Genomic DNA, 16968 nt, shown 5'->3' with positions numbered 1-16968 from the left:
AATGTGCGTATGTTGTAGGTGATATTGGGTTTGATAGAAATGGGGAGGGGAAAGCAGAGTTAATTTTCTTTCTTTCTTGTTTTCATTGACTTGGCACTGTGTGAATACCGTGAGGAGTTATATCTAAAGTGGCTTACAAAGATCTAAAGATACATGGATGGCAGCAAGATAAAATTCTGAAGGAATGCAAATTACAGAATCTGCAACGAGGCTACTATAAAAATTCACACGTTGCTTAGGGAAGGCCAGAAATTTGGTTCGAAATTTTCTTTTAGTCAACACTAAGCAACTTGAACAGCTCCATGATTTACTAGGTGTTAAAAATAAACTGGTTGCCCCTAAGAACATATGTTTCCTGAAGGAAGATAGCATTGAAATTTATCCCCAGGGTCCTCATGCAAAGGATACAAATGATGTACTATAGAGATTATCAGCAGCATACATCCTCACCAGGGTATTTGTAGAGAGACTGAAGAGTGAGTTCCTCACTGGTCATTGTTTAGATTCCTCACTCTCAGCTGGTGTGATGGGTAATGGCTATAAACATTGGAACCACAAATTTAGCTCTTGACGGTCTCAATGATTAACTGAATCAACTCTCCTACCCACCTCAACCAACAGATCACTTGTGTGTGTGTGTGTGTGTGTGTGTGTGTGTGTGTATATTTTTGTTTTGTTTTGTTTTGTTTTTGCTGTACGCGGGCCTCTCACTGCTGCAGCCTCTCCCGCCACGGAGCACAGGCTCCGGACGCGCAGGCCCAGCGGCCATGGCTCACAGGCCCAGCCGCTCCGCGGCATGTGGGATCTTCCCGGACTGGGGCACGAACCCGCGTCCCCCACACCGGCAGGCGGACTCTCAACCACTGCACCACCACGGAAGCCCCCGCTTGTATATATTTTACCTACCATTGTGTATGTTGAACTTCCTCAAACTTCCAAACAGTCATATAACATTGTTTTTACAACTCTTAGTGTCTTGTTACTTTTTTTCTGAGATAATAGTTTGACTTTTCCCTTCCTATTCATGATTCTTTTTAAAGTTCATTAAAGAAAACATGAATGTGTGTTTATTTTAAAGTGCTACCACATTATTTGATATCTAAACTTACGGTAATAAATATTAAAACTTCAAAACGGACTACACTAAATAATCATTTTTTGTTCAGTTAAGTTTTGAATCTAATGAGAGAATGTTTTATTATTAAATACTGTGTTTTTGTACTAATTGGATGATTTTAATCTGTATATATTTTCTAGAGTGCCTCCGTCCCAAGCCCTCCAATCTATTGTTTTATTAAACTTTCAAATTTGAGAAAATCATAGATTTACATACATGCAGCTGTAAGGAATAACGCAGATTTTGAGTATTCTTTACCCAGTTTCTCGAAAGGTAACATCTTACAAAACGGTAGTAGAGGGACACTGCCAGGAAAGTGATGCTGAAACTGTCGAGACACAAAATGTAAGATTCCCTCATGTGATCCTTTTATGGCCACGCCCACCTCCCTCCTGTCCCAACTCCCTGCTTAGCTATTGGCAACAAATAACCTGTTCTCCTTTTCAAGAAGTTTGTCATTTCAAGAATGTTAAAGTCATACAGTATGTAATCTATTTCGGATTGCCTTTTTGCCACTCTGCATAATTCTCTGGAGAGGCATCCCCGTGTTATAAATCAATAGTTCATTTCTCTTTATTTTTGAGTAATAGTAGTACATGGTATAGATGTTGCACAGTTTGTATATCATTCACCTCTTGAGGGATACATGAGTTATTTCCAGTTTTTGATTATTAACTGTATGTTTATGTGTATATATATGTATACGTATATATATTCATATATATTCTTGTACAGGTTTTATGTGAGCATAAACCTTCATTTCTCTGGGGTAAATACTGCCCAGGAGAATAATTGCTTTGTCATCTGATAATTGCATGTGCCCAGCAGTGGGATTGCTGGGTCATATGGTAGTTCTATTTGTAGTTTTTTAAGGAACCTCCATACTGTTCGCATGTTTAATTTTTTAAGAAACTGTCAAACTGTTTTCCAAAGTGGTTCTGCCCACTAGCGATATATGAGCAATCCATTTTCTCCACATTCCAGCCAGTATTGGCATTGTCACTGTTTTTCATTTTAGCCATTCTGAATAGGTGTGTAGTGATATTTCTTTGCAGTTTTAATTTGCATTTCCCAAATGAATGATGGTGTTGAACATCTTTTCATGTGCTTATTTGCCATCTGTATATCCTTTTAGATGAAATGACACTTTGGTTTTTGCCTGTTTTCTAATTACATTATTTGTTCTTTTGCTGTTGAATCTTTAAAGTTTTTTTTTATATATTCTAGACACATGTCCTTGTCAGATACATGGTTTGCAGATATTTTTTAGCAGTCTGTAGCATGTCTTCTCATTTCTTAACTGGGTACTTCACAGAGTGAATGGTTTTAATGTTTATCACTTTCTTCTTTTATGGATTGTGCTTTTGGTGTCCACTCTAGGAACTCTTTGGCTAGTCCAAGATCCTAAAGATTTTCCCCTATGATTTCTCCTAAAAGTTGTATATTTTTACATTTTATGTTTATGTCTGTGATCCCATATTGAGTTAACTATTCTATAGGGTGTTAGACTTTGGTCTAGGCTCTTTTTTGGTTGTTTTTGCCTGTGGACTTCCAGTTGTTTAAGCACCATTTGTTGAAAGACTTTCTTTGCTCCACTGAGTTGCCTTTGCACCTTTTCAAAAATTATTTGGGCATATTTACATGAGTCTGTTTCTGACTTCTCTGTTTTGATACACTGATGGATTGGTCTGTCCCTCTGCCAGTACCACATGGATTTGGTTACTGTAGCTACAAAATAGGTCTTGCAAACAGGTGTACTGATTCCTCCTATTTTATCCTTTTTCAAAATTATTTAAGCCATTCTATTTTTTTTTTTTTTGGCTTTCCATTTAAATTTTACAAGAATCTTGTCTGTGTCTAAAAGAAATCTTGCTGGGATTTTGATAGAAATTGTCTTAAACCTACATATAAGTCTGAGGAGAATTGACATGTTTACAATGTTCAGTCTTCCAGTCTATTAACATGGTATATTGCTCTATTTAATGTTTTATTCATTTCTTTCTTCAGCATTATACAGTCTTCAGGACACAGTTTTGTACCTGTTATATATAAGTGTTCTTTTGGCGATTGTAAATGGCATTGTATCTTTAATTTTGGTGTCCACATGTTCAGTGCTAGCATGTATAAATAAAATTGAATTTTGTATGTTCATTATATATCCTGGGCAGTTGCTAATTTCAAGTATTAACTCTAGGAGTTTTCTTATAGATTCCTTGGCATAACCTATGTAGCTAATGGTGCAAATAGAGTCGATTTTATTTTTTCCTTTCTGATCTGTACGCATTTATTTCTTTTACTTGGCTTATTGCACTGGCTAGATCCTCTGGCATAACGTTGAATAAAAGTGGTGAAACCATACCTTTTTGCCTGTTCTCAGTCTTAGCGGGAAGGATTCAGTCTTTCCCCAATAAGTATAATATTAGATGTAGGTTTTGTTTTTTTTTTTTTTAAAGGTACTCATTGTCAAGTTGGGGAAGTTTTCCTCCATTCATATTTTTTTTTCTGTTGTGGTACGTGGGCCTCTCACTGTTGTGGCCTCTCCCGTTGAGGAGCACAGGCTCCGGATGTGCAGGCTCAGCGGCCATGGCTCACGGGCCCAGCCGCTCCGCGGCATGTGGGATCTTCCCGGACCGGGGCACGAACCTGTGTCCCCTGCATCGGTGGGCGGACTCTCAACCGCTGCGCCACCAGGGAAGCCCTCTCCATTCATATTTTATTGAAAGTTTTTCTCATGATTGGATGCTTAAATTAGTCAAATGCTTTTTCCTACATAGAATATTACAATCCTGTGATTTTATTCTGTAGCTAGTTATTATGGCAGATTACGTTGATTGATTTTCAAATACTGAACTGTGTTTACATTCCTGGAATAAACACCCCTTGGCCTTATTGAATAACTGTTATTTATTGCTTACTTCTGTTTTCTCTTATTTTGTTAAGGATTCTTATATCTGTATTTATGAGGGATATCGGTCTGTTTCTTTCCTTTTTGTTTTTGGTGCTGCCTTTGTCTTTGGTAGCAGGGTGTGTTAGCTTGGTCTGCACAACAAAATACCATAGATTGGGTGGCTTAAACAACAGAAATGTATTTTCTCACATTTCTGGAGGCTAAAAATCTGATATTAGGGTGTAGTACGGTCAAGTTCTCGTGAAGACTCTCCTCCTGGTTCGTAGACCCCTGTCTTCTGGGTGTGCGAGCACATGGCCTTTTCTTAGTGCAGGCATGTGGCAGCGTCGGAGGAAAGGGAAGAGAGGGTTCTTCTTTGTCCTCTTCTTATAAGGCCACCAGTCCTGTTGGATTAGCATCCCATCCTTATGAACTTAGTTCATCTTAATTACCTCCTAAAAGCCTTACTTATGGTCACTAAAGGGGAAACGTGGGAGAAAGTGATACATTAGGAGATTGAGATGAACATATATACACTATTATACATAAAATAGATAACTAGTACCTACTGTACAGCACAGGGAACTCTACTCAATATTCTGTAATAACCTGTATGGGAAAATAATCTGAAAAAGAATGGATATATATATATATATATATATACCATATCCATATCTACAAATAAACTGATTCACTTTGCTGTACACCTAAAACTAACACAACACTGTAAATCAACTATACGCCAATGAAAATTGAAAAAATAAAGAAATGGCAAGTACAGTTACATTGGGAGTTAGGGCTTCACCATGCAAATTTTGAAAGCAACAATTCAGTCCATAGCACAGAGTAATAATGGTGCCATAAAATGCGTAAGGAAGTGTTTTATCCACTTCTGTTTTCTGGAAGAGATTGCGTAAAATTGTTAATTCTTTACATGTTTGGTAAATGTCTCGGTGCATTTAGGTAAATTCCTTAGTACGTATAACAGATACCATAGACTGGGTGGCTTATAAAAAAACAAAAACTTCTCTCGTGTGGTTCTTGAGACTGGGAAGTCCAAGGTCAAGGAGCCCGCTGTTTCAGTGTCTGCTGAAGACCTGCTTCCTGCTCAGAGACAGTGTGTTCTTGCTGTGTCCTCACATGGCAGAAGGGGCGAGAGAGCTCTCTGGAGTCGCTTTTATAGGGATAGTTTGCCCTCATGATCTAATCACCACCCAAAGGCCCCACCTCCAAATACCATCATGGTGGGGATTAGGTTTCAACATACGACTTTGGGGTGACACAGACATTCAGTCTATGGAAGAAGAATTCTTCTGTAAAACCACCTGGGCCAGGACTTTTCTTTCAGGGGAGTTTTAATAGTTATAGTGTAACTATTAAATGTTACATTACATAAACATTTACATTACAGTAAATGTAATGTCAATGTTATTCACATTTTCTGTTTCATCAAGTAAGTTGTGGTCATTCGTTGTGTGTGTGCGTTTTAAGGAAGTAAGCAGTTTCACTTTTGTCAAATTTATGGGTGTAGTTTTTAGAGCATTTTTTTCGTATCTGTGGGGTCTCTAGTAATATTTGCTATTTTATTCCTGTTATTAGATATTTATCTAATCCTCCTCTTTATTCTTATTCCTATTCTTATCTCTATTTATTCTTATCCCCCTCTTTTTTTTTTTTTTTTTTTGGTCATTTCTGCTACATGTGTTAATTTTGTTGATCTTTTCCAAGAATTAGGCTTTGTTTCATTGCTTTTCTGTTTTCGTTTCCAGTGATTTTGGCATTTATCTGTAATTTCTTGCCTTCTTGCTTTAGGTTTATTTTACTCTCCCTTTTCTAAGCTCTTGAGATGGGAGCTTGGATTACACATATGAGAATTTTCCTCTTTTCTAATGTATGTTTTCAGTGCTGTTAACTTCCGCCTCAGCTTAGCTGAGTCCTACAGATATTGATATCTTGTGTTTATATTTCATTCAGTTTAATGTACTTTTAAAAACTTCCCTTGAGACTTCTTTGATTCATGGATTATTTAGAAGTGTTTGCTGGTTGACGATTGTCCTGTCATTTTTCTCTTACTAGTTTCTGGTTTGATTCTGCAACTATAGTGGTTGTAATTAGGCCTTTAATACCATAGACTTACTGGCAAGACAGAGTTTCTCCCCCTGGAAATGAATGTTCAGGTTGATTTTTTTTCTTTTTATTTGAGTCAGAAGTTTGTGTTCAGACTACACTAAACCATGCAACTGTAGACAAACTATTTAATTAGTAAACTTTAGTTAAGATATAAATTGAAGCATCTCTTTAACCTTTAGAAAAGCTATTTGTTTGTAAAGCATTATATTTTACATATTATACAAGTTCACTTCTTCAGAGTTCTTTCTCATCATTAAGATTTCTTAATATATCCCAACCTAGTTATAATTGAAACACATATCTTAAAATCCGAAAAATTTGTCTTGAAAACCAAACATCAAAATCAATTCATTTGACCTGAGCTCAAGGTAGTCATTGATTTTTATTTCTGACGTTGTGACTAGGATTTGTTTTCTTTTTCAAGAGAAACCGATTTATTGGGGGGTGGGAAGATAGTAAAAATAAGCACATTAATGATGAAATGTGACAGCACACTATCTAATAAGTTAAGAGAAAAATAAACTCAAAAGCACATTGTTTCGCATAGCAGGTGTAAGGATGACTGCACTGTTGTAAGTTCTGTGCGCTCTCTTTAGACAATGGTGTATTGTACATGTCCTTCAAGACAAAAAAATCTTCTCAAAAAGTGTTTAAATAAGCAAACTCTAGTCCTTGAAAATGCTTCATTTCCGTTACCTGGCAACACCTGGTATATGGATCATGCAGTTGTGCAGTGACTTATGTCAAATAAACAGGCCACAGTGGAAAGAGGAATTGAACGGCTTCATCACATAAGCTTCAGTAACAAGTTCATGCTTTTTGACCGTGTTCATCTCTTTTTGAAATTTAGGTTGTCGGGATTTCAGCTCCCTTCCTGCATCGTCAGCACCGGCTCCATCCTCACTCTGTGGCTCACGACGGACTTCGCCGTGAGTGCCCAGGGCTTCAAAGCTCTGTATGAAGGTAGGATGCACCTTGCACACTGCACACACCCACCGTCCAGATGACCGCACACTGAACATTTTCATGCAGACGGAAGCTGCTATTTCAGAGGTGGTTGAACGGTGCAAACATTTGACTTCTGTGCTTTGTGGATGGGAGAACACTATTTACTACAACGGCCCAACATCCGATAGCACAAAACGTGTGTTGACAATTTTCCTTTACTGGTAGAAATTTTGATTGGAAGAGTGGTTTTTCTTTTGACATGTGGTAGAGACGTTTTGAGAATTTAGAATACTAATTGATAGAGCTCCTTTTCTGTGAAGAATTCATTCTTAAGACAGATATGTTTTCTTAAAATTATTGTTGGACAGTAATACTCAGAGTTGGTGCTTAGGTAAAGGGAATTCCATTGCATGAGTTTTGGTTGACAGAGTGGAAACTTTTAATGGAGAAAATGATTTCAGTTTGACTGTTTGGTGCTTGCAAGGGATCAGGAGTGAGTTTTGTTTTGTTTCTGTTTTTTGGTGTTTTCGGATTTTGTGCCAAGGTGCCCTTAGGGTCTTGCTGTCATTGGTGACTGTTTGGGGCAGAAATTTTAAAAAGATAGAAGAGAGTGTGGTAGAGGGAATAATACAGATGATCACTTTAAGTATTCAGTTTTAAGAAATTGCACTACTAATACGGTAAGTGTAAATGCTGAGGTCTCTTTAGTCTTGTTTCACATAGACACTTTAAATTTTCTTTCATGTGTAATACAAAATATTTTATTTTTAACATAAACTCTGAAGCCCATGAATTGAAAAGGACTGTGGGTAAGGGATAGCCCAATTCCTGTTTACAACACACACTGTTCACTTAACGAGCCTTTCTGGGTTCAGTCACATCTGTGTGTGTTCTTCTTTGGAGTGTCCCTACACTTGGGCAAAAATCATTCTTCGTGGAAAGATAAAATCTACATGTGCTTTGTGCAACTGAACTTAGCTACTATGCAATTATCAGAAAATACAAGGGTAGAATGTCCTCTTTGCACAGTAAAATAAACAGAGCCATTTATCCTTTCATTTAAAGTCTTATGTGGAATGATGCTTGGTATTGTATACTATTCTGACTCCAATTCCTCCAGGCCACTGCATTTATATATAAACCTGCATCAGTGGCCTGAAAGAGTAACTCATCTTGAAGTATATTACTGATTACCAGGGGATAATTTAATCTTTGGAAGAGTAACAGGCTAGTTTAAGATTAATAGGTGCTGTTAGCTTTCAAATTTGCTTGTATCTACCACTTCCTGTATACCCTAATTTCACAAAACTTCTTTTTCACTTAACATTACAAAAGTGTTTCTAAAGCGATCTATATATACTAGGTACTGTGAAACAGAACTTGTCCAATCAGCATATATGGTATTTGCTCAGAAGGTAGATATTGCTTCAACATTTGAGAAACCTTGGCAATTTTCCTCCCCTTTCTGACAAAGTTGATCTTTGAACATCATGTTTTGTTAAATTTCATAAGATAAATGTTGCAGAAACTACCAATGCTGGGAGATTGCCAAATGAGTAATTCTACTGAATCTTTCTGGGCTATTGTTGGTGTTAGTGGTTGTCATCATGGTATAATAAAAAATGACTGAGATTTTCTCTGTTGGGAAAATGTTTATGAGTTATTAACAAAATTGGGAAAATGACGAGAAAAGTAAGCAAGGTCACGAGGTCAATGTATTTTTTCAATTGTTGATGTGTGAAGATGCAGTTTTTTGAAATTTGTGTTTTAAATAGTGACATTACAATATAGTCTGATATTTACAAGTGAATACAGGTCATTATTTTGAAAGAAAAAAACTATTAAAATAAAATACTTTGTCAGCAAAACAGAAATTGTATAAAATGTTCAATATCTTTATTTGTAAAATAGTTCTCTATTAGCTTAAAGGTCTACTGAGAAAATAGATTTGTACTATCTGGAGAAATAAAGTTAGTCTAAACAGGAGATTAAAGACTAGACAGTTTATCTAGAAGCGACTAAAGCTTTCACTGTAGATATCAGCTGACTTATCAATAGTATCAGTTCCCACAGGGAATTTAGACATAATTGTAACTTACCAATGTAATGGTCATGAGGAAAAGTGAGATTTTTATTGAGGAGTGTATAAAATATGTAAATACACTTATTCAGATATAATATTAAGCAGAAGCAATGAGAATAGTCGGAAAAATGTCTAAAGTCGTTTTGTAACCAGAACATTGAATCCCATTGGTTTGTTTTTTTTTTTACATGGATCATCATAGCATTTTTATTTTTAATAGACAGAATTGTAACAACCTCGAGTACCCATCTACAGGCGAATGAATAAACATACCGTGGTGTACTCATACAGTGAAACGCTAGTCAGCAAACAGAGTAATAAACTATTGATACCCACAAAAATACGAATTACTCTCAAAATAATTACATTGAGTGAAAGAAGTCAGATAAAAGAGTCCTCACTGTGTGAATCCCTTTATATAAATTTCTAGAAAAATGCAAACACATCTATACGATAGAAAGCATATTACTGGTCACTTGGGGATGTGGAGGGGTGGAATGTGAAGGACCCATTGGATTTTATATTGGCAAGACTCCATCAAGTAATTAATATAAGCTAAATAATATAATAAAACGTCCACATCTTTTCCAAGACCTCTAAAGAGAATTTAATTTAAAAATATAATACTAGGGCTTCCTTGGCTGCACAGTGGGCAAGAGTCTGCCGGCCAATTCAGGGGACACGGGTTCGAGCCCTGGTCCAGGAAGATCCCACATGCCATGGAGCAACTAAGCCTGTACGCCACAACTACTGAGCTCTGTGCTCTAGAGCCCACTAGCCACAACTTCTGAGCCCGTGTGCCACAACTGCTGAAGCCCACGCGCCTAGAGCCCATGCTCTGCAACAAGCGAAGCCACCGTAATGAGAAGCCTACACACGGCAATGAAGAGTAGCCCCCGCTCACCACAACTAGAGAAAGCCCGCGAGCAGCAACAAAGACCCAGTGCAGCCAAAAATAAAATAAATAAATATATTTTTAAAAAATGTAATACTAAATCAGCTTTAAAATTTTTTTCTCTAGTTCTTAAACCATTACTAATTTATCTAATTAAAATTAGTAATTATTTAGTATTACCATACTGATGTTTAAATTTCTAATTTTCATTTATTTGCTTGAATTGGAGAAAGTCTTCCAAATTTAAAAAATCTGTCTATACAAAATAACCTTTATAATAAACTTAATCAGGGAACTGAACTTTATAGTTTGCTGTTGGTACTTTGGACTGGTACATTGCATAAATTATTATTCGTACATGGAGATATTAAGCTACCTAAGGAGTATGGAAACAATACATTAAAATATTCTAATTGATGCCTTCGGTTGTTGAATTTAACGCTGGATATTAAATGGAAATATTTAGAAATTTCACACTAACATTATTCACATACAGTAATTAGCTCTCTAAATGGTAAGTTTATAGATTGTTGATGAAATCAACATATTTTAACCCATAAATACAGACTAATAAAATTGAAATTACTAATTTAGTAGGGTGTTTTATAGTGTTATATTTCCTAGTTCCGTCACGGAACATTATTCTTCGTGATCAACCAAAGAATTTGCATAATTTTCTTTGGTAAATTTATAACAAAAAATATTAGGATTACACATAATTTACAATGAGATGGATTACTGTCAGAATTCCTACATTTGTCCAGTATTGGAAGTCCTATGTGTATAAATAGTATTCATTCATGTATTTCTATTTGCCAACTTTCTTTCATCAAGATCTCAGTTACTAAAATAAAATTATTTTTGTCATCGTTTATTTATGATTTAAGAAAAAAAATCATATAGGAGGTCGGAAAATTGACATGTCAGGATGTGACAGATATTATGTCATGACAGACGTGTGACAAGGCAGCATTAGACTTAAGGACAAAGAGAACAAATCCATTTGGTGACATGGGACAGTCTCGAGATTATGCCCCAAAGAACTTGTCACTCTGATGCTCTTTTTATTTTTTCATTTTTTAAGAGGGAAGCCTTCCTCTGTTTTAATGCTTTTTCTTACTGGCGACAAAGTAAACTAAGCATTAGAAACACTAGTGAATATATGATGAAAACCCTTCAGCGCCCAATTTTTGGTTCTGAAGTCTGATTTATTTTTAAGTGGCATTTCTCTTGTTAATGTGCATCTTTATTTTTATCCTGAATATCATTTCAAATGTTTCATGAATTACTTGGTAATTTTTCATACATTGACTTTTCATAATTTTAGTATTGGTTATATTTTAAAAATTTAGTTTCTTACCAATTATTTACTGTAATTTAGGTGGACTTTTTAGATATTTTTGCAAGTGAAAGAAGCTTCTTTGACATTGATTGTATTTTGATAATCCAGTACTTTGTGTGAAATAGAACTTTTGTATATTATAGTACTTGTACTTGAATAGAAAGCCCCAACTCTGTGATTCAAATTAATGAGTCCAACATGTATTCACTAGAATAAATACTTTCCTTCTGTAGAACATTTCTCGATAGTGTAGGGCAATTCCATTGATTGGGAATTAAATTGGCCAAGGCTTCATCCATGAGATGACAGTTTTTGTAAAGAAATTGAAATGAAAATTTAATGCATATTTTGCCACAGATATTTACATTTGCAGTAGTTGTTTGGGTAGGCAAAGGAAGGTTAAACTGGTTGCTTGTCTAAGGCAAAGCTGATAGAAATTGTAGGAATCTATTCTCTTTAAGATTTCTTTAAAAATGCTGGCTGATGTGGTAGTTGAAAGGGGAAAAATTTTAGCCACAAATGTAGACAGTCAAATATTTTGTTCATAAAATACTAATTTTACAATTCAACATTTATCTCACCTTCCCATGGTGCCGTATTTGAATATATTGGCCTTAAATATTATGCATGAAATCTATAAGAATCTGACAGTTTAAAAAATCTGTTTTAAAAGAAATACCGCCAGTGTAGCAAGGAGGAATTTGACATTACTAAATAGGAAAAATTTGCTTGTGGCAGGAAATTGTTTTTGCATACGAAATAGCTCATTAGTTGGAGTGAGAAAAATGGTTGCCCACGAAGATGCTTTAAGAGACTCCCTTGGGTTATAAAATGCTATTCTAAAGGAATTCTTCTCTTTCAGTTTTTTTTGTCTTAAAATTATTCATTTTATAAATTATAGCATTGTCCTGCTTACTAAGGTATATGTATCTGTATGGATGAATAGATAAATAGTAAATAAGTGGATGATAGGTAGGTAGGTACATAGATGAAAGAGATAGATGAATAGATAATCAATAGATAAAAGTTAATAGATTGGTAGGTAGATAGACACTTGATAAATAGGTAGACAGGTAGATAGATGGATGCATGTGCCTAGTATGGTATGAAGTCTTATGTACATTTTCTTATTAAATCTTCAAGATTCCTATAAGCAATGTAAAATTACCTAATATTACGGGATAGAGAAAATTAGGTAGTGACCTATAGTTATTTAGTTTGCCAAGACCTTCTAACTACTAAATGTGAAAGGGGAAATTCAACAAGTCTATTTCCAGAAATTGTAATCCTTAACCACTTACTATATGTTCTCTCATATAGTTGTTTATTTGTTTCCATGTATGAAAATACATACATATGAATACATGCATATTATCATGTGTGTATACACAATTACATAGATACACACATACGCAAGTGTATATATGATATACACGTCGAGAATATACGTAAGTGCTTATGCACACACAGATTTACTCATTCTTTCGTTTATTTACTAAGCTTTTATTGATTAATGAGTAATAATCTGAGTAATAATTGAGTAATAATCTGCTAACATCTAGCAGATGCTAGAGACCCAATACTGAGCTAAATGATAGGAATACAAAGATGGTGACAAGAATGGTGTCTGTCCTGAAGGAGTAGTAGGGGAACAGGACAAAATTCAGTAGAACAGAGAGTGTAATAAGTAGACACGGTGTTTGACACGATTGGGCAGAAGAGGGAAGGTCAGGTGTACTTGGGGACAGGTAGAGTCCTGACAGAGTTAATGCTTGGGCTGTGCCTCAAATAGTGTTTACAATGCGTCATTGGATAGAAGTTCTGCAGGAAGATGGGTCATCAGGGCATCTTTCTGAGTGAGGAAGAATCACAGGCGAGACTATGGAGAAAAGCATTTACCGTCTTTAAGAACCGTAGGAGGTTTCCTGGGTCCTGCTTAGAGTTCACGGTGGGCCTGGAGCATGGCCCCTCTGGCTGGCCTCGCAGTTAGGGGGTTGGGTTTATAGTGTTTCATGTGTGACAGGGAACACTTCCTCTGTGATATCCTCAAGGAGAAGGCTGAATTCATCTCACTGGACTGTTACATAAACGGAAGTGTTTTTGTTTGCATGGGCTTCCATTTTACGAGTTTGTCACATTTTGGCTTTTAAATCACGATTGTGATGCCCAAAACGTTTGCAGAGAGAAGAGGAATAAGGTGGATTAAGTGATTTGTGAACTCTTGCAGCACTTTTAACTTGAGCAATTAGATGGCACGTATTATGCCTTCTCTTGTGGTCATTTTTGTTTGCATCCTTGAGGGCAGTGAGGGGCTCCAAGGAAAAATTTGAATCCTTGACATTTGGCACAAAGTAAATATTCAGAAATACTGTTTGATAAAAATTCTGCACTCAATCCTAGCCTAATTTCAGCCGGTAGTTCATATGTCTTTCCCTCAAAACCTAAAAGGTGAATTGCTAATAAGTGTCACAATTAACGGATTTGAATTTGATTTTCTCTTTGGTTAACACATCTTCTCATCTAGAAGTTCCTAAACACACACACACACACACACACACACACACACACAAACAAAAAACACTGAAATGGTTTAAAGATAAAGAGTTTAGGTGACCCACAACATATACAAGCATTCCTTCAATAATGGACTCAATACAGACCCTTAAATGAAACCTGTAAAAACTTAAAGTGGAATAATTTCATTTATTATATATTTATTTGGGGAAGCAAATGGGCTTCATTTTCATAAACTACTTAGAATTTCACCAGAGAAGCATGAATCTTGGCTACAGTTCTCACCTTTCATCCTAGTTTCACTAAGTAATTAACTCCGGAGGTGGGTGGGTCTTCTTACTGAGAGTATGTTTCTTCTTCATTGAATGTATTTGGCATTTCCCTCTGACACATCCCTCCAGCGGAATCTTCTTTCCTTTAACATCCATGGATCTGGATTTAGAAAGAGCAGCTAGATTATTACCCTTCAAGCTCAAAGCTTTATTTAGGATGTCAGCGCTGATTTAGTTCTCCCTTGAAGTGATTATCCAAACTCAACCTGAATTAAAGTGTGGAATGTGAGTGACCCACCTGGCAGGAGAGAAACATTTCTGATTGGAGAAAGTGGTGGCGGAGCAACAACTGCTAGCTATCCATCAGCCAACACTGTAACATTATTTTGGATTTATAACAATTACGGAGGCTGAAACAAATGGGAAACTTCTCGAATTACTTTCCTCTTGACTATTAGATACTCTGTGTTGGTAAACCCAGGTGAGGACACACCTTCCTGAGGACACGTTTCACCTGATTGTAGAGAGCAGAGCAGTTGGTCCTCATATCTGTCCTTCCCTAGGTTTCATTGCCAGAGCCTGGGTACCCATTTTTTGTTCTTGATTTGCAGGAGTGTTTAACAGTAGGTACCCTAGGACCATTAATCAAAGGTTTTGGAATGGCACTTGAAATTAATTACTGCTGTTAGTAACATGAATACTAACACCTCCAAAACGTGCAGAGATAGGAGAGAGGTAGTGACTTTCTGAAAGTTCAACTTTAAGTCAATCAAATGATGGGTCAGAGCAGACAGTCGGAGAGCCGCCACCAGGAAGTGAGTGTAGGTAATGTAGAAAGGCTGGTATATAACCGATGGCTATTGACATGTCTGATGAAAGAATAAAGATGGAATAAGTGCCAGAGGCAAAGCCACGTCCAGTGAAGCTCGGCCAAGAGGAGAGGGATGCTCTGCCAGCAGACCTCTGAGCCCTTCGGTCCACCGAGCACCATGCCTGCTGTGGGTGTGGCCAGGAGTCGAGGTGGGCCATTCGCCAGTGCAAGGCGCTCCCTGCTCTGGGTCCCATGCTGTATATGACTTTCTCCATTTGAGAGTCATGGATATCTCACTGTCTATGAGGTTGAGGTTGTGAGATTACATGCATAATTTGGTACGTAGACTTCATAGACTTCCTCCGGATCCAGTTCTCAATCGTTCCATAACTACCGTAAAAGTCCCAATGACTTCTGTCAGTTGATGGTATCAGCTCTGCTCCCTTGAGGCATCAGAGGTTCTTCAGTCTGGCTGCTGTTGCTTATCTTATTTCTTGTTTCTCTTGTTTTGATTCTGCTCCTGTAAGCAAAGCTGGGGTTACAATTTGGCTTCATATATGGGCCCAGAGTGCTGTGGTATGGGGTGAGGGCTGTCCTGTCAGTGCAAATCGTCTGGTTCCTGTGGATTGTAATTTATTAATTTGGCATTTTGATATGTTTTGTGAACTTAATTAATGTGCATTTTCCCTGGAGACATGAATCTGCTTTCTGTGCACTGCAAAATCCAGTTTCTGATTCAGTAGGAGTGGATCATTATGAATCCGTCAGATCATAAAATCTACAGTGAGATCTATTGAGTGATATTAAGTCAGTTCGTTTACCCTGGCGAGACACCAACACACACACACTCTCTCGCAGACTCCCCCTCACACTGTTTATATTGACAGATACAGTTTCCCTTCAAACATCATCCTAAGAAAAGATCTTCTTCAAAGTACTCAACACTGTTAAAAAGACTTAGTTTTAGTCTTATGTATATTGGCCTAAGAGAACATCCATCATACAAGGAAGTGAAAAAAATGCAGTATAGGGACTTCCCTGGTGGTACAGTGGTTAAGGATCTGCCTGCCAATGCAGGGGACACGGGTTCGAGCCCTGGTCCGGGAAGATCCCATGTGCCGCAGAGCAACTAAACCCGTGCACCACAACTACTGAGCCTGCGCTCTAGAGCCCGCGAGCCACAACTACTGAGCCCGCGTGCCACAAGTACTGAAGCCTGTGTGCCTAGAGCCTGTGCTTTGCAACAAGAAAAGCCACCGCAGTGAGAAGCCCACGCACCGCAACTAAGAGGAGCAACCGCTCGCCGCAACTAGAGAAAGTCCACACTTAGCAATGAAGACCCCAACGCAGCCAAAAAAAAAAAAAAAGAGCGGTATAATCCCATTTTGGTCAAAAAAATATTTTTAAGAGTACTTGTGTAACTATGTATGCACACATACGTGTGTATATGTGTGTGTATCCATCATCCTTATATATGTATAGCATACACAATATGAGTATTCAGGAAAGTATAGGAGGATACCTGAATTTTAATAAACGTTACTTTGGGAGTCATTGGAATGCTTAAGAAGAAGTATTGCTTGATTTTTCTCTGTATTATTGAGTTATTTAGCTTGTTACAATGAATATTTAAAAAATTAAGTAATGAACATCATAAAGGAGAAAATCTGTAGATGATATTAGAAATTAATATTCTTAAATGGATCTATGGCTCTCACCTGGAAATAGAATACAAAGTGGGACCAGGTAATTAAAAGGCCTTCAGTATTGTTTTCAAATGGCTGAGTTCATAGGTTCTAAGGTCAGCACTGTAGCTGAATTTTTTCTTTAAAAAATAAGGGAGAACAGTGTGTACGTACTAGAAAACTACACACAGAAATAGTAGTCTGTCTAAAAGGGACTTAATAAAAGACAAATTAATTCCATAGAAAAGGCATCTTTAACAAAATAAGGATTGGTTAATACCTGA

General features: G+C 36.9%; 1 protein-coding gene across 1 annotated transcript in view; it reads left to right on the top strand.

Moving 5' to 3' along the window:
- Positions 1 to 16968, top strand: part of CSMD1 (CUB and Sushi multiple domains 1) — a 1745896-nt gene that overhangs the window by 506962 nt on the left and 1221966 nt on the right. Inside the window, exon 4 of the mRNA XM_024768064.1 lies at positions 6985 to 7097. Within this exon, the coding sequence (XP_024623832.1) occupies positions 6985 to 7097 (113 nt within the window). The remainder of the gene's footprint in view (positions 1 to 6984; positions 7098 to 16968) is intronic.

Source organism: Neophocaena asiaeorientalis, unplaced genomic scaffold (genome assembly GCF_003031525.2).
Source record: "Neophocaena asiaeorientalis asiaeorientalis breed wild unplaced genomic scaffold, Neophocaena_asiaeorientalis_V1.1 scaffold16, whole genome shotgun sequence".
NCBI lineage: Eukaryota > Metazoa > Chordata > Mammalia > Artiodactyla > Phocoenidae > Neophocaena > Neophocaena asiaeorientalis.
Note: the sequence above shows the minus strand (reverse complement) of the source record. Positions and strands in the feature narration are given on the sequence as shown.